This window comes from Anomaloglossus baeobatrachus, chromosome 6 (assembly GCF_048569485.1).
Source record: "Anomaloglossus baeobatrachus isolate aAnoBae1 chromosome 6, aAnoBae1.hap1, whole genome shotgun sequence".
In the NCBI taxonomy this organism is placed as follows: domain Eukaryota; kingdom Metazoa; phylum Chordata; class Amphibia; order Anura; family Aromobatidae; genus Anomaloglossus; species Anomaloglossus baeobatrachus.
Genome location: NC_134358.1, coordinates 237,855,966 through 237,882,929, shown reverse-complemented (window position 1 = coordinate 237,882,929; position 26,964 = coordinate 237,855,966). Strand labels below are relative to the sequence as shown.

At 42.4% G+C, this 26,964-nt stretch overlaps 1 protein-coding gene across 1 annotated transcript in view; it reads right to left on the bottom strand.

The window, feature by feature from the left end:
- Positions 1-811: 811 nt before the first annotated feature.
- ELOVL2 (ELOVL fatty acid elongase 2) overlaps positions 812-26,964 on the bottom strand; it is a 155,910-nt gene continuing 129,757 nt past the window's right edge. Inside the window, exons 4-8 of the mRNA XM_075316454.1 lie at positions 14,458-14,535; positions 6,146-6,317; positions 5,681-5,805; positions 3,698-3,832; positions 812-1,281 (exon numbers count right to left, since the gene is read on the bottom strand). Coding sequence (XP_075172569.1) covers positions 1,159-1,281; positions 3,698-3,832; positions 5,681-5,805; positions 6,146-6,317; positions 14,458-14,535 — 633 coding nt within the window. The 3' untranslated portion in view covers positions 812-1,158. The remainder of the gene's footprint in view (positions 1,282-3,697; positions 3,833-5,680; positions 5,806-6,145; positions 6,318-14,457; positions 14,536-26,964) is intronic.

Genomic DNA, 26,964 nt, shown 5'->3' with positions numbered 1-26,964 from the left:
TTTAGGTAAAATTTTATTTTTTGCTTTTTTTCATTCCACTTTGCTTTAGTTCCTGTGAAGCACCTGAAGGGTTAATAAACTTCTTGGATGTGGTTTTGAGTACTTTGAGGCGTGCTGTTTTGAGAATGGTGTCACTTTTGGGTATTTTCTGTCACTTAGGCCTCTCAAAGTCACTTCAAATGTGATGTGGTCCCTAAAAAAATGGTTTTGTGAATTTTGTTGAAAAAATGGGAAATTGCTGATGAACTTTGACCCCTTCTAACTTCCTAACCCCAAAACATTTTGTTTCAGAAATTGCGCTAATGTAAAGTAGACATGTGGGAAATGTTATTTATTAACTGTTTTGTGTGACATAACTCTCTGGGTTAAGGGCATAAAAATTAAAAGTTTGAAAATTGCAAAATTTTCAAAATTTTCATCAAATTTCCAATTTTTTCACAAATAAAAGCAAAAAATATCGTTCTAAATTTATAACTATCATGAAGTACAATATGTCACGAAAAAACAATGTCAGAATCACCGGGATCCGTTGAAGCGTTCCAGAGTTATGACCTCATAAAGTGACACTAGTCAGAATTGCAAAAAATGGCCTGGTCATTAAGTACAAAACTGGCTTCGTCCTTAAGGGGTTAAACAGCGCAGAAGAAGAAGCAGCAAAAAAGCAGGTAAAAAGCAACGTGCGCACATACCCTAAAAGAATGAACCTTAAAATTGTCTATATACTTTATGTATGTTCCTGCCTTGTGATTGCCTGATAAGATACTTGTTCAGAATATCCAGATTGTGTAAAGTAAAATACAAGTAGTCTGTCTTCACAGAATTTAAACTTTAGTAAGTAGAAAGGTCTACATTAAATTAAAAATTGTTAGACATGTAAAAGAACGTCGTCGGGATGATATAAGGCATTTCCTGGACTACAATTAAGTATTTTCCATTTTGCAATATTGTTATGATGACATTTGGACAAAAGCCTTAAATGTCGTCATTTTGTCATAATCTATATATCAAAAGATTACAGTAATCTGGGGTAGTGATTATTTTAAAAAAATGCTTCTAACGGAAACTGATATTGTTCAGTTGTTAGGAGGAGGCTGCCTAGAAGCGTGTTCAGATATTGCTTCAATCCGAGGCGGCTTCTTAATAATCCTTCATCAGGCTCTAGTTGTGCTTCTTGTGCACAGCACCATTGCTTGCATTTATTAAGTCTTTGTGAAATCCATTCTGAAGCTCTGTGCTGGCCGAACCATTTGTCTCGGATTTTGATGGTCTTGTTTTGTAAGTCTAAGTAGGAAAATAAAGGTTACATTGTTAGTCTGTATTATTTTATCACATTCTTTTATCTTTGTATACAAAAAAGGCAAGGAAATGATGGCATGCGCTAATGTGTTTTTATAACTCTAAAACGCATGCTTTGAGTTAGTGTAAAGCGGGGTGATCGCTGCCGTAGCGAACAATATTGCTACGGCAGCGTCGCACGCAATTACCTCTTCACCGATGTCGCTATGGCTGCCGAACAATCTCTCCTTTAAGGGGGTGGTTCGTGCGGTGTCACTAAGCGGCTGCCCAATAAAAGCGGAGGGGCGTAGATGAGCAGCCAGGATATCCCGCCCACCTCCTTCCTTCCTCACTGCTGGCGGCCGCAGGTATGATGTTCCTCGTTACTGCGGTGTCACATATAGCGATGTGCTGCCGCAGGAACGACGAACAACCTGCGTCCTGCAACAGCAACGATATTTGGGATTAGAACAACGTGTCAACGATCAACGATTAGGTTAGTATTTTTGATCGTTAATGGTCGTTCCTCCGTTTCACACGCAACGACGTCGCTAACTAGGCCGGATGTACGTCACGAATTCCATGACCCCAACGACATCTTGTTAGCGATGTTGCGTGTAAAGCCCCCTTAAGCGTCGTTTCAATTTCTACTTGGTAAATTAATAGTACACACAAAACCTAAGCAAGTTTTGTAATATCTTATCCAATAAATCTGTTTTGTTTTTTTTCTTCTCCTGCACGGATTTGTCACTCTTGGGGTACGCTCACACTAGCGCATAAAAAATTGGACCGATTTTCATGCAGAAAAGTACGATGACTTTTTTTCTCACTTGTCATCCATGTGCTGTCCATGTGCAATGCATTTTGTTTTTTTCCCCCCTCAACAGCGATTATTCATTTAAATAATTTACAGGACCATTTCCAGTGTCTTATGCTGCAGAATGGTAATGTATCTGTAAAAACGAGATACCACTAGGATGGTCCGTGTTGCTTTCAATTTCCCATTATTTGGACAGAGTACTGGCGGTGCTTTTAAAGTTCTATAGAAAGAAAGAGATGGAGGCAGACATGTTGGAAGTTCCATAATACATGAGCCCCAAAGATCATCTTTTATCTCAGTAATGGGAAAATAAGACTTCACTGAATACAGATTTTACCCATGAACTGAGAATGAACGATCAGAACGGAAAGAGAAAGAAGCAGATTCTCTGATAAGATATATTTAAAAAGTTTATTATTTTCATGTGTACTAATAATTTGAGGAAAAAAATGAAAACGATTGTTACTCTTAAGTTTTGCCGGTTTCTTTTGGCTTTCGTGTTGTAAACTGTATGCACCTCTTACCGCTTACTTTTTTTCCCTCTGAAAAAGGAGACATTGGTGGAACATTTTGTTATATTTTGTGATATTATCATTATTCTCCCAAAGTGTTCAGCATGCTATTTGTCATTTTTTTTCGACTTTGGTTTATTTTTCCAGTAATACATTTGCATTATTTGTACTTTGGAAGGATAATGAATATACCATATAATCAATCGTTCATCATTTGCTTTTTTCAAAAGAAAAATTGTCTTTTCTTTAGAAGTGAACAAGACGGAGTATAAATTTAGAAAAAAAAAAAAACAGTTGAAGTGCATGATATCAGTTTCCTACTTATTTTCTGTTTAACAGATTCTGATGAATAAAAAAAAGTACGGGTATCTTACGCAGGACTTGTCCCTGCTACTGATGTATGCCGCATAAAACTACCTTATCTGAGAAGTATGCTGTGTGCTATTACTCTGTTCTTCCTGAATATGTACAAACTGATTGAACACTACCCTTGTCAATCAGTTTGACATTGCCACTGTAAACAAATTGGAGGTCTGTGTAGTGATTCGTCCGTTGTCAGTTCATACTTTTGCATGAGAATGGAGGACGGAGGAACGCTAAATACAAATATTTTCAGCAGACATTAGAAACGTTTGCTCTCCTGATTCCTACCACTGTAATCTACCTGCTCATCAGTTTTGGTAAATCACTGCAATTTGCTTCTCACACAGGATAGAAATGTTCGCCTTTTAGAATATTTTTTTAAAAATCTAGAAAAATAACACTAAATGTAGCCATGTAGATTCTGCTTTCCCTAGTTTTGCTTCTTTACATCTGCTGCTTTCTGAACCTTGCAGTAGTACAGTCAGACTTTTGTGTCAAACTTTAGTATTTTGTGATGTAAAGCACAAGTCACATCTTACAACAATAGACGTAAAGTATAACATAAAAATATGAATCAATTATATGTGTGTATGTATGTGTGTGTGTGTGTGTATATATATATATATATATATATATATATATATATAGATGTTCATGTAAAAAAAGGGAGTGATCATAGTATAATATGAAGTTAATAAGGTACATGTTGTCCTTGTGGATAACTTACCTTTAGATAGAAGTTAACAAATAACAAGACTAATGTCGTCATATAAGAGGACTGGAATATGAGACAACCGAAAGGAAACCCACAGGGCTTAATCGCTGCACTCAGCGTGTGTGAAATAGTGAGCAAGAACTGGATCTGGAAAAGATGGATAAAAAGCCAATCACTACTTCTGTTTTAAAATATCGCTACATCCCGTACCTGGAGTTTTTACCCCCAATGGAGAATTTTATGACCATGAACTCACTAGTGTCTTAAATTGAGGGAAGTAAAATATATCTTTGTACCGTGTTAGCCAGTAGAGATAAAAAAATTTGTTTAAAAGAACTGAAGTCCTCGAAAGCTTGCAATTATTACCATCTTTTCAGTTAGCCATTAAAAGGTATCAACCACTGAGGACTTCAGTTCTTTTAAACAAATTTTTTTAAATTGAGGGTAAATTTTTCAGGATCTGGGACCTGTGGATAAGACATGCACATCCACGTATGCCAAACAAAAGTCTTTCTGTTGGTTAATCATCAATCCTGATCCTTCCGTATCCATCCCCTTTCTTTTTTTTTTTGTTTTTTTTTGTACGTTTTGTTTTCCTTGTGTGTTCATTATAATATGATCTACTAACTTGTTGAAGTGATACATTTTGACTTCTTTTTTTGCTCAAAATATAAAATTCAATAAATTATATATTTGAAAGAAAAAAATCAGTAATAGCACAAGTTCTAATGTACCAATAATCTTTATAAAAAAAAAAAAAAAAAAAAAAAAAGTGTACACCGTTGTGAGTTGTAGAAAGTTATGTACGGAGCCAAAAATAATGTTTAGCATGCTGCCTTATGTATGGAACTGACCATGAGAAAATGATAAAAAGGAGGTATTCTTGGCAAACCAGGAAAGCGTGGTGTTATGCTGGGTATCAAAATCGGGAGCGTGCACACTACTTAGGTGAAGATGAGGACCGTACCTTGCTTCACTCTCCACTGCTTCATCAGTGCAAGCTACTGGAGGAAGGACCCAGACTTCTTTTTGGTAAGCTCTTTCACTACTTTATGTCCTTTGCCGTGACTGGCCCGATGTCATGGCATTCTCCTAGCAAATTCTGCGAGTGTGCACGAACCATCAGCTCCCCATGCATACACACTAAATCTGGCTGTATGTTCCCAGCTTCATTTCATATATGCACATGCTCCGGAGCTACAAGCAGAGCGGCAAGAACAGTGCGCACTCACAAGGAGACATCAGATTGACTCACAGCAACTCCGGAGCATGCGCTTATATAAAATGAAGCTGGGGACATACAGCCAGATTCAGCGCCCATAGGAGCTGACTAGCAGAGCACAAATGCGGGATTCACTAGGAGAGTGCCGTGACAACTGTCACGTTAATCGGAGTTCAATGGGTCTGCATTAATTTGAAGAGGACTGTCCTGAAATGATACAAAGCCCCACCCCTATAACTGGAAGAGAAGGTCTCTAATCCATTCACTTAATAAAAAGTGTTATTGGTTTGGGTTTTTTTTTTTTTTAAAGATACTGGGTCCTTTTCTTTAAGAACACCATGTTAGTGATGCACATTGCATCACTAACAAGACATTATTGGAATTCAATATAGAAAAAAGAAAATGACAGGTTCCCTTTAAAAATGAAATAGTTGGTTTTCATTTGGATATGCTGGTGGTTAACCCTAGAACGCATACCTGGGGCCTTGCAGGCCTGCTAGGTTACTTGTTTACTATTGTAGATTTCTATGGTTGCATGTTCTAGGTTAAATAGCACAAACCCTTGGGACAGATACTTGGTGATCTTCTAGTGTTAGGTAATTTCATCATATTGGTAGATAACCCCTTTAAATCCTAGAGGTTTTTTTTAATTCCATTTAGTAAAAAAAGATCTAACAAAAATATTGCAGGGACCAAAATACAGGTGGTCCAATACCGATACATACAAATGTATCTAGGTAGTCATGTAGAGAAATGGATTTGGTATCGCTTACCAGCTGTGCCTGAGTGAGGTATTTCTTCCACCAGAGGTATTTGTGCATGGATGGAATAACTGAGAGGCCATAGTAGGAGTACATGAGGACATGAATGAAACTGTTTAACGTTGGTCCAAAGAAACCTATATAGGTATTAACAAATGAGAGGAAATAATTATAAATTAGACAGCATTATTTCACAACTTAGTTCCCAGCATTAATCCAGAGATTAAGGGTTGTATTCTGTGCCATGCAAAGTATAACATTAATATTTATCTAAATGTACACCATGTACTCCATTATAGATGCTACACTATTGTGTATGACTAAATAAAACTACACTCCAATAAATAATAAAGTAATTTGTGTGTATGAGCCAACCCAAAATAAGAAGGAAATTGGCCAACATACTGAGGCTAACGTGTGGCCCTAGTATGACTACTGCTGCTTTTAGCCACTGCTATGCCACCAACGGAAACTTACTCTGACCACAAGGGATCCAGTTCATGACACACCACCATATATTGAACATTGTGGCATGATGATATACATGGAGAAATGTGATTTGGCTGTTCTTTTTCCGTAAAACAAAGAAAATTGTGTCCATGAATTCAATTGCTTTGGAAAAATAGTACCACCACAAAACTTTGGCCACCTGTGTAATGTGGAAAACAGAACAAAAAAAATAAAAAATAAAAATTATAATACAAAAATACATAAATCAGTTTATATATACACATGGTATGAACATAAGTATATGGACAGCTCCTCTCCTTAATATCGAGTTCAGGTGTTTCTGCTACGGGAACTACAAGCAGTGGAATAAAATCAAGCACACAGTCATGCCTTCTTTCATAAAGAAACAATGGCAGTAGATTGACACTATAAAATGAACTCACATTTGCCACAAGTCAAATTTGTGACATTTCTGATCTGCCCTTGTCAACTGCAAGTGCTGTTATTGGAAGGTGGAAGTTTTTAGAAGTATATCAAGATGAGCAAATCTTACGAAATTCAAATTTGAGTTATTCACCCAAATTTGTCTGGTAAATTCTATTTGGATTAAATCTAATGGTGCAAATGAAAATATGTTCATTGTGGTTTCATGTCCAGACTCTAAAGCATTCATATCCTGTGACCGTTTCCACATTACAACAACAAACTTAAACACTCCCATCAAAAATGTTATCCTCTTAAAATATTGCAGTTATGCTATGTTGCACTGTGTACATACAACTGCTCATTTTGCCTTCCTACCCAGTTAATGCTTCACTTTTCTATGCTCTTTGTAGAAACAGGGAGCGCTTTTCCCTGCATGAGTCATCCCCCCCATATTCAACTCCTGACCCAGTTGCTCCACTCCTTTCCCTGCTATTGACTTTGAAGTGATGACTCCTGCAGGGAAAAGACTTTCTGCTTCAACATAAAACTTAGAAGGATTCAGCTAATCTATTTTTAATCATGTGATGTTATAGACCTAATGGAAAAGAGAAAAATTAACTGAATAGAAAGGCAAAATGAGCAATTGTATGTACACCGTGCTATATAATATGACTGCAATATATTAAGAGAATATAAATTTGGATGGCAATGCTTCTTTAAATGTATTTATTGGGATTTTGTGATATACCAACACTAAGTAGCAAGTATTTGTGAACCATAAACAAAATGATACATGGTTTTCAAGATATTAAAAAAAATATAAATTTGAAAATTGTGATGTGCATTTGTATGCCGCTTGTGAGTCAATACTTTCTAGGACCACCTTTCGCTGTAATTACTGTTTCTAGTCTTGTGGGGTATGTCTCTTCCAGCTTTGCACATGTAGAATCTAAAATTTTTGCCCATTCTTATTTGCAAAAATAGCTCTAGCTCAGTGAGATTGGATGGAGAGTGTCTGTGAACAGCAATTTTGAAGTCTTCCTACGAATTCCCAATGGGATTTAGGGCTAGTCTTTGACTGGGCCATTCAGACACATGAATATGCTTTGATCTAAACCATTCCTTTGTAGCTCTGACAGTATGTTTAGGATAGTTGTCCTGCTGAAAGGTGAATCTATACCCTAGTCTCAAGTCTTTTACAGTATTTAACAGGTTTTCCCACAGGATTTCCATATATCCATCTTCCCATAAACTCTGACCAAGTTCCTTGTCTCTGTTGAAGAAAAGCATCCCCACAGCAGGATGCTGTTAACACCTTTCAGAGTCATGTTGTCATGCTACAAGCGCGGTGAGCACATTTAGACCAAAAGGAGTCAGATGCACAACGAAAAAAATCACCAAAATAAACGCAACAAATAAGGGAGGGACACAATAACAATGGTGAGCCTTAGCTCTATAGTGAGACGGGTAGATGTGACACCACCTATCCTCACCTGCAGCTCTCCCTACACTCCTAGCCAGGCCCTATACAGTCTCCACAACTGTCGCCGAGCAAGAACCTGAGAGACTGAGAAAAAGCCTGTAGTTGCCCTGACTAGTGCGTTGGCAGGTGGTAGAAGCTAGCTCCACTGCTGCTCTAATATAACGCTAGTAAAGGTAAGACAAATAGGGGGAAAACCGCAACAAAAAAGGATAAAGACCAGCTTTTGCAACACTCCTAAGCTCCTTCCACCAATGGGGCCAGTATACAAAAAGATGAGTTTTCAGCAAGGATTGCTGGGAAACACCTATTTTAACCTGAAGGGATAAAAAAAAAAAACACATTTACATGTAGAGCGCCACACGGAGATGAGGCTCCAGTCTTGCAGCTGTCACTAGTTTAAAAAAACAGGAAGATGACCGTGACACATTTGCAGTGTTAGTTTTCTGCCAGACAGCATTTTGCATTTAGTTCAAAAAGTTCTACTTTGGTCTCATCTGAACAGAGCATCTTTTTCCACAGCCTGTGTTTCCTACATGGCTTTTCCAAAGTGCAAACAGGACTTCTTATGGTTTGCTTTTAAAAATGGCTTTCTTTTGCTACTCTTCCATAAAGGACAGATTTGTGCAGTACACGACTAAGGGGTACTTTGTACGCTGTGACATCGCTAGCCGATGGTAGCAATGCCGAGCGCGATAGTACCCGCCCCCGTCGCACATGCGATATCTTGTGATAGCTGCCGTAGCGAACAATTATCGCTACGGCAGCTTCACACGCACTTACCTGCCCTGCGACGTCGCTCTGGTCGGCGACCCGCCTCCTTCCTAAGGGGGCGGGTCGTGCGGCGTCACAGCGATGTCACACGGCAGGCGGCCAATAGAAGCGGAGGGGCATAGATGAGCGGGACATAAAGATCCCGCCCACCTCCTTCCTTCCGCATAGCCGGTGGACGAAAAATTTTCTTAGTTTATTGCCCGAGTGAGGGTATTGGTTTTTAATACCTATATATTGTATAAGGATCACGTCTCATCAGTTAAATAAGATGCACAATATCCACATCGGGGGTTTTCTTTGTTTTTTTGTCTGATCCTTGCACACCCTTCATGTTGGTGGTTTTTGCTGTTGTTTTTGCACGGTTTGGACTACAATTGTCCTCATGGTATAGCGGGCTTTACCCGCTTAAGAGGGATTTGTAGGCATTTACGATTGAAATATCCTTCACCATCCTCGAGTTCTGGTCCCGCTTTGTACTTAGCACTCGTTTGATTTGGGTTGTTCCATTGATTTGGGTATATATATATATATATATATATATATATATATATATATATATATATATATATATATATATATATATATATATACATATGTATGGATATGCCTATATATTTTATTAACTGTATTCTTTTGTGCAGATATAATTGAATTTAGTTTTTACATGGAAAATCATTTTAAATGTTCATTGAATTTATTATGATCTGTCAGTTTTTGGGTCACTTAAACCGAATAAGAGTTGTATATTTTCTCTGTTGATCATGTCTTTTCTGTATTGCGTCATGTTTTTTCTTCCACGTTGTATCCTTTCCCGCCGTTTTTTTCTATACGGGGAGGTACTATGACGTCACTGGTTCTATTTAATGTATGTGTGTATCCATCGCGGTAGATTTGATGTTGTTTCTATGGTCCTGAGGAAGGGAGCAGAGCTCCTGAAACGCGTAGACCTGTGCTACAATAAAGCCACATCAATCCGACTTCCAGATTTGTGATCATTGGCGCGGTATAGAAACCCTTTTTTCTACAATTGTTCTCTGCATAGCCGGTGGAGGCAGGTAAGAAGATGTTCCTCGCTCCTGCGGCTTCATACACAGTGATGTGTGCTGCCGCAGGAATGAGGAACAACATTGTACCGGTCGCTGCAGCGAAATTATGAAAATGACCGACACTACACAGATCACCGATTTACGACGCTTTTGAGATCGTTTATCGGTGCATCTAGGCTTTACACGTTGCGACGTAGTTACTGGCGCCGGATGTGCGTCACTTTCGATTTGACCCCGACGACATCGCAGTAGCGATGTCGCAACGTGCAAAGTACCCCTAACAGTTGTCCTATGGACAGATTCTCCCACATGAGCTGTGGATCTTTGCAGCTCCTCCATAGTGACCATGGGCCTTTAGGCTGCTTCTCTAATTAGTGCTCTCCTTGCTTGGGAGGTCTCTTTAGGTGGACAGCCATGTCATGGTAGGTTTGCAGTTTTGTTAAATGTTTGCAACACTTTTTCTACAGTATACTAAGTAAAGCTTTGCTAATGTCCTTAGCCTTCACCTTTCTTGTGCAAAGAAATTATTTTTTTTCCTCGGGTCTTGCAACATTTTCCCTCCATGTGGTGCCATTGCTGACAGCATAAAATGAGAAAGTTTTTCCCCCCAGTAATGCTCTTTTATAGTCAACTGTCTGCCGGACACCTGTTGAATTAGACTTACCTGTATTTGAATTCATGGTAATTATACTGAAAAAGTATAAACGCAACACCTTTTCTCCCATTTTCCATGATCTGAACTCAAAGATTTAGATTTTCTATGTAAGCAAAAAACCTTTTTCTCTCACATATTGTTTACAAATGTGTCTAAATCTCTGTTAGTGAGCACTTCACCTTTGCCGAAATAATCCATCCACCTCACAGGTGAGGCATATCAAAATGCTGATTACACAGTGATAATTGCACAGGTGTGCCTTAGGCTGATCAAGAGAAGTGGAAAAAGCCATCAACCATCTTGGAAAAACTGCTGAAGCTTTATTGTGAAAAATCCATAAAAAAACATACAGTGGATAAAAAGCTTAGCGTGTAGACAAGGGTCTATGCGTTTCAGGCCCAACATGATCATCGCTGTTACACCAGGATCCGGCCTGATGTGCCTGGCACCGTCCACCATTTGGGATTCATATAGGTCTAGGTGAGCTGTGATAACATATTCTTTGTGCCTTAGGCTGGCCACAATAAAAGTGCACTCTAAGATGTGGAGTTTTACAGTATTGAAAGGGACTAAGAGGAAATGAACCAAAAAAATCAGTCAGTCTGCTATCTGACCTGAACAGTGAAAACCGATTCATCGATGAAGAGAACATCTCTCCAATGTTCCAGACGCCATAGAATGTGAACATTTGCCCACTCAAGTCGGTTGCGATGATGAAAGGCAGTCAGTTGGAGACCCCCAGGAGCATGGACCAGCATGCAGATGAGCTTCCCTGAGATGGATTCTGAAAGTTTGTGCAAAACTTCTTTGGATATGCAAACCAATTAATACAGCAGCTGACTGGGTGGCTGGTCTCAGATCATCTCGAAGGTGAAGATGCTGGATGTGGAGGTCCTGGGTTGGTTTAAATGTGCTCTGTGGTTGAGAGGCCGGTTGGATGTACTCTCAAATTCTCAAACGCTTTTGGACACTGCATATAATAGAGATATGAACATTCAATTCACAGGCAACAGCTCTGATGGACATTCCGTCAGTCTGCATGCCAAATGCACGTACTCCCAAAACGTGTGACATCTGTGCTGTGTGATTAAAATTGCACATTTTAGAGTGGCCTTTTATTGTGGCCAGCCTAAGGCACACCTGTACAATAATCATGCTGTCTAATCATCATTGTGATTATGCTACATCTGTGAGGTGGGTAGATTATCTCGGCAAGGGAGAAGTGCTCACTAATACAGATTTAGACAATTTACAAACAATATTTGAGAGAAAAAGGCTTTTTTTGTGTACGAAAACTATTATATCTTTGAGTTCAGCTCATGAAAAAAAAGAGCAAAAACAAAAGTTTACGGCTTATACAGTGTGTCCACCCATATCCTGTCCACCACCATTAACTTGAGAACGGCGGCAGCTATAGGCATAGAAGTGGTGTCTAGGTATAGTAAAGTAGCCATGCGCTACGCAATGAAACCACTTATAGCGCCACTTGGTGGAAAACAACGGAGTTAGCATATTTTATCTCGAAAACGGAATGAGATAGAGAAAAAAAGTGAATTACAACATTGTAGGGCATCATCAATTCAGTACGAATCGACACCTTGCATACAGAAATGCTATAATATGAAACCCATGACCCCCCTCAAAACATTGAATGCTGGGCACGCATATGGCTCTCATTTAACTTTAATGCTCAAAGTTGCCACCATCAGCTGCAGTGTACATGTGGACTCTGGACAGCATACTGTATCTTGCTGCACGTTGTGCAATATGGTAGGTGACACGTTTGCACAAGCATTTGTGATATGTCGTAGGTCCTGCAATGTTGGTGGAGGGGTCGCATACACCTGCTGTTTGATGTGACCTCACAGAAAGAAGTCCAATGGGGTCAGGTCAGGTGAGCGTGGAGGCCACTCCACACAGCTACCATACCCAATGACTTGTAGGAAGGTCTCCATGAGGTATCGCTTCATGTCTGCAGCCTTGTGAGTTTTACACGTTCTAATCATAGTATTTCTGTATGCAAAGTGTCGATTCGTATTGAATTGATGATACCCTACAACTTTGTAATTCACTTTTTTTTTTCTATCTTGTTCCGTTTTCGAGATAAAAATGCTAACTCCGTTGTTTTCCACCAGGTGGTGCTATAGGTGGTTTCATTGCATAGCGCATGGCTACTTTACTATACCTAGACACCACTTCTATGCCTATAGCTGCCGCCGTTCTCAAGTTAATGGCGGTGGACAGGATATGGGTGGACACACTATATATTTGTTCAGTATATAATTTTGTAGTCTAAAATTTAGCTTTGCTCCTAAGACTTTCATTGGGGTGTACTTATTTTTGGGACATGGTCTTGAATGAATTTTCAAGAAATATTACTGTTTTCGTTGTACAAAATAACCAATCTCATTTGCAATTAATGGTCAACATTTTGTAGTATGGTATCCCATAGAATGTTTTTCTTCTCTGCCTTTCTGATATTTTTCTTGGCCTGCCACTTCTGGGCTTAACAAGAACTGAATACCTTTTCTCATGATTGGATACAGCTGCCTATGAAACTCAATGCTCAATGAGGTTACAAAACCAATTTAGTGCTTTAGTAAGTCAGCAAAAAGTAGTTAAAGTGTGCAAATCAAGAAATTAATAAGGGTGCCGATACTTTTGCACCAGTCAAATTTTGTTTAAATGCGGACTGCACATTTTCTGTTAGTACAATAAACCTCATTTCAATCCAGAAATATTACGGAGTCCATCAGTTATTAGATATATGAAACTGAAATAGCTGCTGCAAAAACCCAAATTGTTATAAAGAAAAAAGGTTAACATTGTAGGGGTGCCCAAACTTCTTCATATGACTGTATACTTAACATAGCCAACAGTATGTCATACAGCAAAAAGCCCGAGGACTGGTAAAGATACAGGTTTACAGCAGGATGCAGACCAGTCATATATGAGTTGGGTCAATCAGGTGCTTACTTCTGATGACCATCCACACACCTATGATTCAAGACGGGGATTGATACCTAGTATTCTAAATTTAAGTTCCCACAATGAGTTTTTGATGCTGCATATATTCACTGCACAAAAAACACCGCGTCTAACAGTTCTAGCTCACTAAATGGGATTTATAGGGATTTCATGCCCCATATGCTTTTTTTTGATGCTGTGTGAACTGACCTGCGGCGTGTATGAAATCCACAATTTCTCTTGTGGGTACACTGAATGTTATGTCTGGATTTTCCCAATAGCACTGCATTATAAAAAAACAGGTGTTTTGTGGTAATTATTCTAATTTTCTGAGATAATGACTTTTGGGTTTTCATTAGCTGTAAGCCATAATCATCAACATTAACAGAAATAAACACTTGAAATAGATCCCTCTGTGTGTAATGATTCTATATAATATATGCGTTTCCCTTTTTGTATTGAATTACTGGAATAAATGAACTTTTTGAGGATATTCTAATTTATTGAGATGCACTTGTATATTCTCTCTCTCCAGTACAGCGTAACAACAGCACCACCTCTGCAGCTGTCAGAACAGTGTGATTAAACTTTTCTTAATAGTCTCCTAAGTAAGCTTAGAGATTATAATTATAGAGTCAAACCGACTAAACTGTGATCTTCCTCATTAAAATGTGGCAGATGCTGTCTAGTCATTATCAGTAAATGTGATAGAGGTTTCTGTTCTCCCTCCTAAACCACAGGCTGCTCTGGTGACTGACATGATAACCCCATCATAACATAAAGACATGTAATTCTCAAGTGGTTACTATTAGATCACCTGATCCCATTGAAGAGTACTATCATTAATTTCCTGGTATAATTCTATTTACGGAGGGGGGTGGGGGGGGCAGGATCAATTAACAAAATATCACTAGACTGCTACTTTGGAGCTGATTACAATTCAGAGTGATTGTTTTTACATGAAAATGTTATAAAAAAAAAATAGTCTTACCCGCACGTCTGCTTCACCTGCACTGTCCAGATTCTGGCATTGTAAGTTATAGCCTCCTTCCCATGTTGAAAGAATGAGCTGTAAAACACAATTGATTTTAAAAATATATAGTTACATTTTTAGATATATGAAAGTGCCCCATAGAATTAATGTGATAACACTTTTTAGGCTGTTACATTTTTTAGCAAGGGTCGCAAGAATAAGCATAGAGAATAATAAATGTGCATTGTACTGCTGGGTTGAGTAATGTAAACAAGACCCTACAGCACCCAGCCATGGGGAGTAGGGCTAAAAAAAATAGATTACAAAGTTTCTTATTCCTTGTGGAGAGTGTAAAGCTATCTTAAGGAGGCATATGGGCCAAGCAATGCTCCTCTGGAAATGTAAATTTGCAAATAATCTCTTCAGGTAGGAAGAGGATTCGAAGTCTAGTGCTACCCGTTGTGGGTAGCAGTCGAAATAGTCAATATCAATCCTCTAATAATCCTTGCAACATGATTTAGAATAAAATGCCTAACTTCAATTGCAGACACGTGTTTCAGGGTATTTGCCCCTCATCAGTGGAAAGCAAATAGTCAGATTTGGCTGGCTGGCAAGCCTTGGACTTTAGGTTTAAGGAAGAACATTCCTCCTTGCGGAGAGTGCTAAGCCAGCATAAGGAGACATATAGGACCCAAGTCACACTTCCTTCTTTGCACTGATGAGAGGCAAACACTCTGAAACACATCTGCAAATGGACTAGCTATCTGATTTGGCTTATTATGCTAAGTCAATTGGCAAGGCTCATTAAAGTGTCACTATTTTGATTTTTAAGATTGTCACCCCCAATATGTGGCACCCCACCCCCTTTCCCCATCCTCACCAGCATGCTTATTCTAGCCCTAACACATCTCTTCAACCTATTAAATCATGGTACCTTCCCTTCTGCTTTCAAACATGCCACAATCACACATCCTTAAGAAACAATCCCTTGATTCGACCTCTGCATCCAGCTTCCCATATCCTGTTTCTGTTCACCTCCAAACAGCATGTCCATATTGATGTTCCTCCCATTTCTCATTCAACTCGCTCTTCGACAACCTACAATCAGGCTTGCGTCCCCACTACTTCACTGAAACAGCCCTAACAGATGCACCCACGGCTGTTAGAGGCACATGATGGCTGACATGTGGTGGGAAAGATGGGGGCTCAGCATGTGTGTGCATCAAAGACATGTGCATGACCTTTGACGTACAGTGGGTACGGAAAGTATTCAGACCCCTTTAAATTTTTCACTTTGTCTCATTGCAGCCATTTGGTAAATTCAAAAAAGTTCATTTTTTTTCTCATTAATGTACACTCTGCACCCCATCTTCACAGAAATAACAGGAATGTAGAAATTTTTGCAAATTTATTAAACAAGAAAAACTGAAATATCACATGGTCATAAGTATTGAGACCCTTTGCTCAGTATTGAGTAGAAGCACCCTTTTGAGCTGGTACAGCCATGAGTCTTCTTGGGAATGATGCAACAAGTTTTTCACATCTGGATTTGGGGATCCTCTGCCATTCTTCCTTGCAGATCACCTCCAGTTCCGTCAGGCTGGATGGTGAACGTTGGTGAACAACCATTTTCAGGTCTCTCCAGAGATGCTCAATTGGGTTTAGGTCAGGGCTCTGGCTGGGCCAGTCAACAATGGTCACAGAGTTGTTCTGAAGCCAATCCTTTGTTATTTTAGCTGTGTGCTTAGGGTCATTGTCTTGTTGGAAGGTTAACGTTCGGCCAAGTCTGAGGTCAAGAGCACTTTGGAAGAGGTTTTCTTCCAGCATATCTCTGTACTTTGCAGCATTCATCTTTCCTTCAATTGCAACCAGTTGTCCTGCCCCTACAGCTGAAAAACACCCCTATAGCATGATCCTGCCACCACCATGTTTCACTGTTAGGATTGTATTGGGCAGGTGATGAGCAGTGCCTGGTTTTCTTCACACATACCGCTTAGAATTATCACCAAAAAGTTCTATCTTCATCTCATCAGACCAGAGGATCTTATTTCCCAGTCTGGGAGCCCCTCATGTGTTTTTTTTTTTTTTTTTTTTGCAAACTCTATGCGGGCTTTCATATGTCTTGCACTGAGGAGAGGCTTCCGTTGGGCCACTCTGCCATAAATGCACGACTGGTGGAGGGCTGCAGTGACCGTTGACTTTGTGGAACTTTCTCCCATCACTCTACTGCATCTCTGGAGCTCAGCCACAGTGATCTTGGGGTTCTTCTTTACCTCTCTCACCAAGGCTCTTCTCCTACGATTGCTCAGTTTGGCTGGACAGCCAGGTCTAGGAAGAGTTTTGGTGGTCCCAAACGTCTTCCATTTAAGGATTATGGAAGCCACTGTGCTCTTGGGAGCCTTGAGTACTGCAGAAATTCTTTTGTAACCTTGGCCAGATCTGTGCCTTGCCACAATACTGTCTCTGAGCTCCTTGGGCAGTTCCTTTTACCTCATGATTCTCGTTTGGTCTGACGTGTACTGTGACCTGTGAGGTCTTATATAGATAGGTGTGTGCCTTTGCAAATCAAGTCCTATCAGTTTAATTAAACACAGCTGGACTCCAATGAAGTAGGACTATCTCAAAGAGGATCACAAGGCAATGGACAGCATGTGACAAATAAGAGTGTCTGAGCAAAGGATCTGAATATTTATTACCATGCGATATTTTAGTTTTTCTTGTTTAATAAATTTGCAAACATTTCTATTTCTGTTTTTTTTCGGTCCAGATGGGGTGCAGAGTGTACATTAATGAGAAAAAAATGAACTTTTTTTAAATTTACCAAATGGCTGCAATGAAAGAGCGAAAAATTTAAAGGGGTCTGAATACTTTCCGTACTCACTGTAAATATAAGTCAAAGGTCATGAAGGGGTTTTAAAGCACCAATCTACCAGGTTTTTTTTATTTCACAAATTGGGTGGTACTTTAAAACTAAGTCTCCTGCCCCTAGTGTTAAACTCCCCTTCAGGCATCTTCCTTTGTTTTCACCACCGCTCCGGGAGATCTTCTGCAGTTTGTGACTTGCCGGCTGCTCCAGTGTTTCGTGGAGCCAGCCGGAGATCACAACGCAATACAAGTTCGGGCTTTCAAGACTTGCATTGAGAGGTTGTTCACATAACTTCTGACTTCCGGCTAATCAGAAGTTATGATCACAACATGGCACCGCAGGACAGGAGTGACTCCAAAAAAGAAGAAGGCACGAGAGAGGGTGAGTATAAGATCGGGGGCAGGGGGACTAAGATTTAAAGCACAACTCCAGCGGTGAAAAAAAAAAGAAGCTGCAGTGTGCTTTAATCTGTTTTCTCCATCTATCTCCGAACTAATCTCCCGATATCTTCCAACACATATTCTCTGATACACTGAAGACCTTCACCTCACTTCTTCACTCGTACATTCCTCACCCAAGATTTCTCCAGAGTATCGCCCATTCTCTGGGACTCTATTCTCAAAATGACTGATTATTCACCACATTCGGAACTTTCAGATGGAACTTGAAGCCCTTCTCCATCAAGAAAGCTTACAACCTGCAATAACCCCGCTGCCATCTCATCCCTTTCCTGTAGACTAAATCCACAAGGGCTGGTCCTCTGTTCCAGTCTGTCTTTGTTAGTTTGTTCGTTATAATTTGTTGTAATTTGTATGTAAACCTATGAAATCAATGACATCCTAAAGATAAATAACAATAATACTTAACGTGTGCATACCCTAAAAGTCAATAATAACTTTCCCCACTAGAGGGACTCCTTGAATTACGTACAATATTCATGTTTGCTACTTTTCGCTAGAGAAGAAAGTTGAAATTGCATAATAAAACTAAGAAGTATTAAACTGTAGCAAACTAAAAGTGCAGTAGTAGCCCATTCTATCCAATCAGGTTGCTGCTTTCATTTTTCAAAGTGCGTTATTGATTATGAGAGGTGCAATTTAATTAGTTGCAATGGTTAACTACTGCACTTTTCCTTTTAAACTATTTTTTGACAAGTTTTGTAAATTATATGTAGACACATGACAAACTGATGCATGAAAATGGAATGCTCTATGATATTAAATGCCTACTACATGCCATGTATAATACTGGCATCTTCTGTGTAGCAGAGGAACCTTTGGCAATCTCAAACACAGAAATTCCACTGCAACGTCTTATTATGAACCTTATACAGCCGACTTGGGGAAACTGGCCCAAAGGTCATATTTGGCCCTTCGGCTTTTCCCGTCTGGTCTGTGGACCAGGACAACCAAAGAGCTGAAAACAGTGGTATACGGCACATCAGTTGAGGATCCCCATTCATCAGTAGTGAAATAGGATGCAGTCGTCTCAATCTACCATTCAGCCTGTGCGTCTGAGTCTCTGCGCAGCTGGTGCAGTATCGTCATTAGATTGCGCCTGCTGCACGGAGCCTCAGACTGAACATTGCACAGCGTGGAACAGCCCATCTGTGGAGAGGTTCAAGGTGTGTAGTATTTGTGTGGGTTTTTTCCATTATTTGTCAGTACTTGTGAAAGGAAACTATGGGGGCATCAAATTGTGTGGGGGCTGTGAGGGGATCATACTGTTTGGGGGGGCTTGTACTGTACGGGATCATACAGTATGTGAGGCTGCGGGGAGATCGCACTGTGTGGGGAGTTACTGATTATAGTACAAGGGCTGTATAACTGGAGCAGCATGATTTACTGCTTTGATTAACTTTATAAAAAGTAGTAAATGGTATGGTTTTGATTAGCTGCTACTGGTAAAAATACATGATACAATATGCCCTATTGCAAAATGCATTATCAGTGGCAGCAAGTCAGTTAACTTAAGAGTGCTTAATTTTAAGCAATAAAATATCAAATAATAAAATGTTAATCATGTTACTATTAGTGATGAGCCGACTTGGACTGTAAAAGTTCGGATCGGCGTGGTTTCAAAGGTGCCAGACTCGGGCCCAGGATTCCAGATATTGCTCCGTATCTGGCACTCAGAAAATTAAAAAAACAAATAAAAGAAGAATAACAGAAAATAAGAATGAAGCAGCGCTTTAGACTTACTGAGGCTCCGTCTCAGCTGTACACTGCTCTCGCGGCCTCTCCTTCTTTTACTTGGCCACTCATTACTGCTCATCCATATGCACTGCTTACCCTGCCCACCAGCCATCTGTGATTGGTTGCAGTCAGACGCGCCCCCAGCCTGTGTGACAGCATCTGGCTACAACCAATCACAGGCACCAGGACAGCCGGTGGGCAGGGAAAGGAGTGCAACTGTCTGTGGGTCAGTATCTGGGTATAAAAATAAATAAAACAATTGGCGTAGAGTACCCCCATATTATGATACCCAGAACAGATAAAGCATACGGCTACAGGCTGCAGCCCCCAGCCATGCGCCTATCTTGGCTGTGTATCAAAATAAGAGGAACTGCATGTGGCTTTTTTTTTTTAATTATTAAAAAAATAATTTTTAAAAACTGGCATGTGGTCCCCCCAATTTTGACACTCAGCCATAAAAAAGCCTAACAGCTGGGGGTTGGTATTTTCAGCCTGGGAAGTCACGTGGTTATTGGGACCCCCCCAGGCTAAGAATAGCAGCCTATTGCTGTCCCACAATTCTCGCATTCATTAGATGTGACAAGACCGACGCTTTATCCGGCTCTTCCCGATTTCCTGGGCAGGGTGGCAATCGGGGTAATATAAGAGGTTAATAACAGCTTAATATACTTTATTAAACTACTATGTATAATTTATTTCAGCCTATTAGTTCTCTCCTTCACACGATCACTCATATGCCGCCTGGGAAAGGTAACTGCTTACCCCTGTTTTATGGCTGCATCTTCTATACTGAACAAAAATACAAACGCAACACTTTTTTTCTCATTTTCCATCAGCTGAACTCAAAGATCTAAGATTTTTTCTATAAAAGGCTCTTTTCTCTCAAATATTATTCACACATTTGTCTAAATCTGTTAGTGAGCACTTCTCGTTTGTTGAGATAATCCACCTCACAGGTGTGGCATATCAAGATGCTGATTAGACAGCATGACTATTACACAGTTGTGCCTTAAGCTGGCTACAATAAAAGGCCACTCTAAAATGTGCAGTTTTACAGTATTTGGGGGGTGTGGGGTTGTGACCACCATTTGCCAGTATGCCATTTGCTCTGTACAGTGAAAAACATGTCTCATCTGTGAAAAGTACATCTATCCATAGTGTCGGATGCCATCAAATCTGAGCAGCCAAATTCTCTGAAACGCCTTTAGAGACAGCTTATACTAGAGATACGAACATTCAATTCATGGACAACATTTTTGGTGGCCATTCCTGCAGCCAGCATGCCAATTGCACCCTCCTTCAAAATTTGTCACATCTGTGGCATTGTTCTGTGTGACAAATTTGCACATTTTAGAGGGGCCTTTTATTGTGGCCAGCCAAATGCATTTGGCAGCTCATCCAACCGGCCTCACAACCACAGGCCATGTGTAACCCCACCAGCCCAGTACCTCCACATCAATTATCTTCACCTCTAAGATGTCGGAGACCCAGACCGTGGGAACCTCCAGCAGTGACTGCAGATAAACTGAGTGACGTCACCGCTCACAGCTGTGGCTCAGTCAGTCTCTGCCTGAAGCCACAGTGAGTGTACAGACATATTTGTGCCCGTGCACTGTGACTTCAGTATGTAGCAGAGCCAGAATCATCGTGAGACCTCGTGTGGATTACTTTGGAACTGGGTGTTTAGGGTTAATAAATTGGAGAAAGAGGGTAGGGGGTTTTTTGTATTCTATTTCAAATTGTTACGTCACCACCGGAGTCCGCTCCATCAACTTCTACTCCGATCGCCAGGCGACGCCGTGTTCCTGCCGTGGATAGTGCTGGTGATGGGAGAGGAGTCGATGCCAGCGGCACCGGTGGGCTCAGGCACCGCTCATCCACTGGTCTGGGTTTCCTGGGGATCTGCAGTGCCACTGGCTGACTGTAAGTGGCCGGTGTGTCCCAGCTGAAGTACCGTCATTCAGCTACAGAAGAAGACACCACACCCTTTTTAATGCCCCTCCTGTCTGCTGACCTCTGCCAGAGATAGTTCTGAAAATTCTGGCTCCTGTTTCGTCTTGTTCTGGGATTTTGTGTGCTGATTACCGCTTGTCTCCTGACTACCCTCCTGCCTGCTGTTTTTGTACCTTGCTGCCCGATCCAGTTTTGACCTCTGCTTGTTTTTGATTATGTCCTTGCCTGCCAATTTTGTCCCTGTTCCGCAATTCCTGCTTTGACCCTGCCTGACGACTACTCTCTCAGACTGCAGCCTTCCACAGGTAGTGATCTCCAGGGCCCTTTGTAATTCCATATCCCTGTATAGGGGTTAAAGTGTTTCAGGGTTTTGGGGGTCCTGCTTGGTGAGTGTCTTCCCTCTAGCCTGTCCATTACAGCCCGTCTGAGTCTGTGGATCCAGGCAGGTGTTACACAAATAAAGGATTTTTTTTGGTGTTTGTGTTTATTTCTTTTTACTTACAGATTAGTAATGGAGGAGGTCTCACAGACACCTCTGATTAGTAATCTATGGCTTCATGGCAGCTGTGAGCTGTCATTAAACCCTTATTTTACCCTGATTGCCACCGCACCAGGGAAATCGGGATGAGAGGGTTAAAGTACCAGGATCGTTGCATCTAATGGATGCAACAATTCTGCGCGGCTGCAGGCTGCTATTTTCAGGCTGGTGGCAGAAGCAATAACTATTGGCCTCCCCAGCTGTCAGCTTTATGATGGCTAGGTATCAAAACATGGGGAGGGCCGCATGCCGTGTTTTAACATTATTTATTTAAAGAATTTTAAAAAAGCCGCATGGGGTCACTCTTATTTTGATTCATAGCCAAGATAAGCACAAGGCTGGGGGCTGCAGCCTGTAGCTGTATCCTTTATCTATGCTGGTATCACAATATAGGGGGACCTTATGCCAATTTTATTTATTTTTACACCACAAAAAAGACGCAAACAGAGTATATGATTCCAATGTATGAAATATGTTGTCGCACAGGATGAGAGCGTACAAGAGTAATAAGCGGCCCAGGAAGTAGTGTTAAAGCCGCGCGGGAGAATCAGTAGGTATAACGCTCCTGCTCTAATCTCCCTAGCCATTTCTATCACCATTGTATAGCACAATATTCGAATCCCAATAGACTTATATGGGGATCGGCGTTCGGGCAGATATTCAGGAATAATTCCAGTCCTGAATTGTTTTTGTTTTTTTTTTTTAAAATCCAGTTGGACCCGCCCATCTCTAGCTATAATCTATTTCATAGTCATAACAAGTGTTACATGAGCCTAGAAGCTGAAGGGGCTACTTTTGATGCAGGGTAGAAATCCCTCATGTGGCTTTCAAACAGTCTAATACAGATGCTGTTTGGTCTAGATCTACCGTATGAAAGACCTATCCCACCCAGGGATACTGCTGAAATAGAAATTCAGTTTGTTGTGGGTGGGTCTGTTGTGCACTTTGTTATAGGGCTCTTTCAATTTTAGTATTTTAGCCCACTATAAAACATATTCTGAATGCAAGTTTAAAAAACCGTAGTTCTTCACGGAGAGGAAAATGCCCATGTCTAAGCTGAATGGAGCTGGCATTTATCCTTGTATTCATGAGTTGTCGACCTTTGGCACACACAGCGCTACTCGCAGAAACAGCCAGACTATTAATCCAGCAGCACAGCACTTGTTCATGCTCTGCATGTTAGTACCGACGCCTGCTGCTGTGCGAGAAGACCAAGCCGGTAGACTCATAATACAAGCTGAGATACCGAAAACTATCTTCAGTCACTTCTGTAGAAAACCTCTCCACTATAGCACACAAGAGGCTTCTAATACAAGAATACGACATAATGTAAACTTTTATACAAAGACGTAAAGTGAGGCTTTCCGAAATCTTCTGTCCATCCAGCACGGTTACTACCAGCTGCATTCATAAGGGCACATCCTCATTATGCATTCTACACAGAGCATATGATTAGCATGGACAGGACAAAAGCTTATGGAAAATCCCAGACAATTCACGGAAGAGACGCATTTTAATTTAGGTATCAAGTTTCTGTTAAGAAATTCCTTTTTATTCTATGCAATAAGCTACACGAGCAATTGAGGACTGCTTTTGTGATCATCAAGACTATCAGTGTCTAAAATACATTAATTGTCTTATATTTTTAAGCAAAATGTATTAAAAAAAAAGTAATTAGAGTAACACTAAAAAAGTTTTTCAATTCATTTAATGTAAGGAGTGAATAATTCAAAAGTAGCTCAAGTCTCTTTTTAAAAGTTTTTCACATGAACGCCACAATTAAATGGTTATTCCCACAATAAGAATATTTATTTTTTAGAAAGGACAGTATCTCCATGATTATTGTAAATATACAGTAATAGCCCAACCTAAAGCTTCTTTTTTTTTTGTACCTTTCAGATTCAGTCACCGGTGATATCACTACTCTGTCCTCAGTAATAAAAGTATTGACGTAGAATAATCCAAATATATATATATACTGCTCAAAATAATACAAAAAAATAAAGGGAACACTTAAGGATTTTGTATTTTGGTGTTCCCTTTATTTTTTTGAGCAGTGTGTAAATAAATATATAATATATATATATATATGTCGCGGGCGGAGGAGGGGACGCTGCGCTCACCCACTGCTCGGGTCCGGCTCCTGCTGCTGCTGCTCGGTGGTGGCTCGAGCGGCGCTCCTCGCACGTGAGTGAAAAAGGGGATGATTTGGGGGATATATTGTCAGTGACACCACCGCTGCTCTGGACGGGGATCCCGGGAGCGATGAAAGGGAGCAGCTTGGATGTTGCTTTTCCCCTCCGTGGGTAGGGGGGTTTGGTTGTCCCGGGGCCCGGTGAGGGGAGGATGGCAGGTGGGTTACGGGACCTGGTGAGGTGCGGGGGCAGCGCGGTGCCGCACGGCACAGTGGTACTCACTCAGCCAATGATGAACACAAAGTCTCCGGTAAAACAAACGGCTGGATGGACGGGTCCCACAGACGGCTGCGGTGGTTCTTCTCTCGGTAGGTTGGCGGTGACTGCCTTTCCCTGCACCTGTGTTAAGTTCTCTGTTCTGGTGGCTTCCCACCGGTAAACCGCTCCCCAGCTTGGATGGATGCTGAGGGAGCCCCTTTTGCCCGCAGGCTCTGGCCCTGGGAACTGTAGCCTTGGCGGTGACTGTATTTCCCTTCACGGTTTGAGCTGTTGCCTTCAATCGGGTCTTGACTGCTGGGAAACCCCGGAGGTTCCCTTCGCTAACGGATTTGACCGGTTTTACGGCGACTCCAAGCCTGGTCGGGGTCCGTAGACCCTGCCGAATGGTGCTGGCTTCTCTTCACTCCCCGATCCGGTACCGGCGGGCCACCGCCCGTCCCCGATCCTTACGGTTCACGTCAATCTGCCTCGCCTGCAGACTGTCACCACCGTCTGCCAACTTTGCTGTATGTGCCCGGGCCACGCACCCGGACACGGTCAGTCTCCTCCACTACCACTTCACTCTTTCACTCCAAAACTAATCTGACTGCCTTTTCCCGCCTCCAGGACTGTGAACTCCTCGGTGGGTGGGGCCAACCGCCTGGCTCCACCCCCTGGTGTGGACATCAGCCCCTGGAGGGAGGCAACAAGGATTTTTGTCTGACTTCGGTGTGCCTAGCCGGGGTGTGGGGTGTGTTGTTGCAGTACCTGTGACGACCTGGCTTGTCCAGGGCGCCACATTCCCCCTTAGTAAAATGCAGACCGTCCGCGGGCTGCCCGTCCATCACCGGTTTTATTTTTGTTAACTGCAAAAAGATAGAAAAACAACAGTAAAAGACATGTAAAAACATCAAACATTTTATAACGGTACGGCTTCCGCTCTTCTCCCACCCAAACAACCTGGCCCTGATGCTGCCCCTAAGAAACGGGCAGCACCCCTTGACCCCAGTCCAGCACCAAGTTGCCCGAGCGGGTTCAGTCTCTTTCAGGGGACCCGCGTCCATGGGGACCCCTGAACCCCCGGAGGATCGCCACCGGTTACGGTAGTGGCGGGCCTGGGCCATCCCTTTCCTCCAGGCCCATCCTCCCAAATCAGCCTCTCCGGAGGCGGTAACGGTTTAAGCCCAAATATTATTTACATTCCACCAGTTTGTGGTTGCCCTGCAAGTTCTCGGGCTTGTCCGTAAGAAGTCTCTTACGCAACGGTTGCAGGAAGTCCCTACGGGGACTAGTTGCCGGCAACGGCCGGTTCAATCACGGTTCCAATCAGGTAAGCTTCGGTTGATCATCCTTATCATTCAAACTTTCTTAACTTTTCTGGTGGTCCCAACGGGGACAACTTGCAGCGGGGCTCCGCTGACTTTACTATTCACTCTCGTCCCCCTCACCTGGTCCCGGGTGGAAGACCACCGGCACCAGCCCCTCCAGCGCATAGCAGGCGCGACGAGGAAGGGCCGCCCGGTATCCATTATTCCCTCTCCGGGGGATGTAAGTGGCCTCCGCGCCATACAGGGCGACGACTCCCTCGTCCTCCTCTGAAACAGGCTCTGTGTCAGGTCCGGAGTCACTATCATCTGTCCCTGCGCCAGGCGAGTTGCCGCCAGCTGCCGCAGTCTCCAGGCTCGCCACTCTTTCAGCTACCGTTACGATGGGATGTACGTCAGACGGACCAGCCGCAGCGGGGTGTACGGGCAGGGAAGACTGAGGCGGCATGGGGGCCAGGGTTAGACCGGGTCCCTCAGCCGCAACGGCCGGTCACTCGGGGACACAGGGGCGTGGGTCACTCACCAGCTCCTCTATCATGGCCTCCATTCCGTATACCCGGGCGACCGCAGCTAACTCTTCCACCTCCGCGGTGCACTGCTCCATCAGCAGACATATCTGACTACGGTAGCGCCGGCAGATCCCCGCCGTTCGAGCCCTGAGCCACGCCGCTATCCCGGGCACCGGCTCCGTAACCTCTGCGTAGCTGCGCGGGGCTGACATGTTGGTAGCGGTACTTTCCAGGAACCACAAGATTGCAGTGTCCCGGCGTCCCTGCTTCTACAGCCGCGGCTACATGCGGCCAGACGCCATCCGTCCCCCTTAGTCTTTTTCCGGTTCCTCCGCTACAGGGGCGGGGTTTCGACTTTCGCGCCTCCACTGCTCGAGGAGACGCTCGAGCGGGGATTTTTCGCGCCCAAAATGGTGGCTTCTCAAGATTTTCGGCCGGACACCTCCGGCGGTCACAAGGCGCACCTCTACCAGACGGCAGAGCGGTAAGATCCTGTTCGTGACGCCAAGTTGTCGCGGGCGGAGGAGGGGACGCTGCGCTCACCCACTGCTCTGGTCCGGCTGCTGCTGCTGCTCGGTGGTGGCTCGAGCGGTGGGCCGGATCCCGGGGACTCGAGCGGCGCTCCTCGCCCGTGAGTGAAAAGTGGGATGATTTTGGGGATTTATTGTCCGTGACGCCACCCACGGTTGTGGTGAGGTTGTGACACCACCGCTGCTCTGGACGGGGATCCCGGGAGCGATGACAGG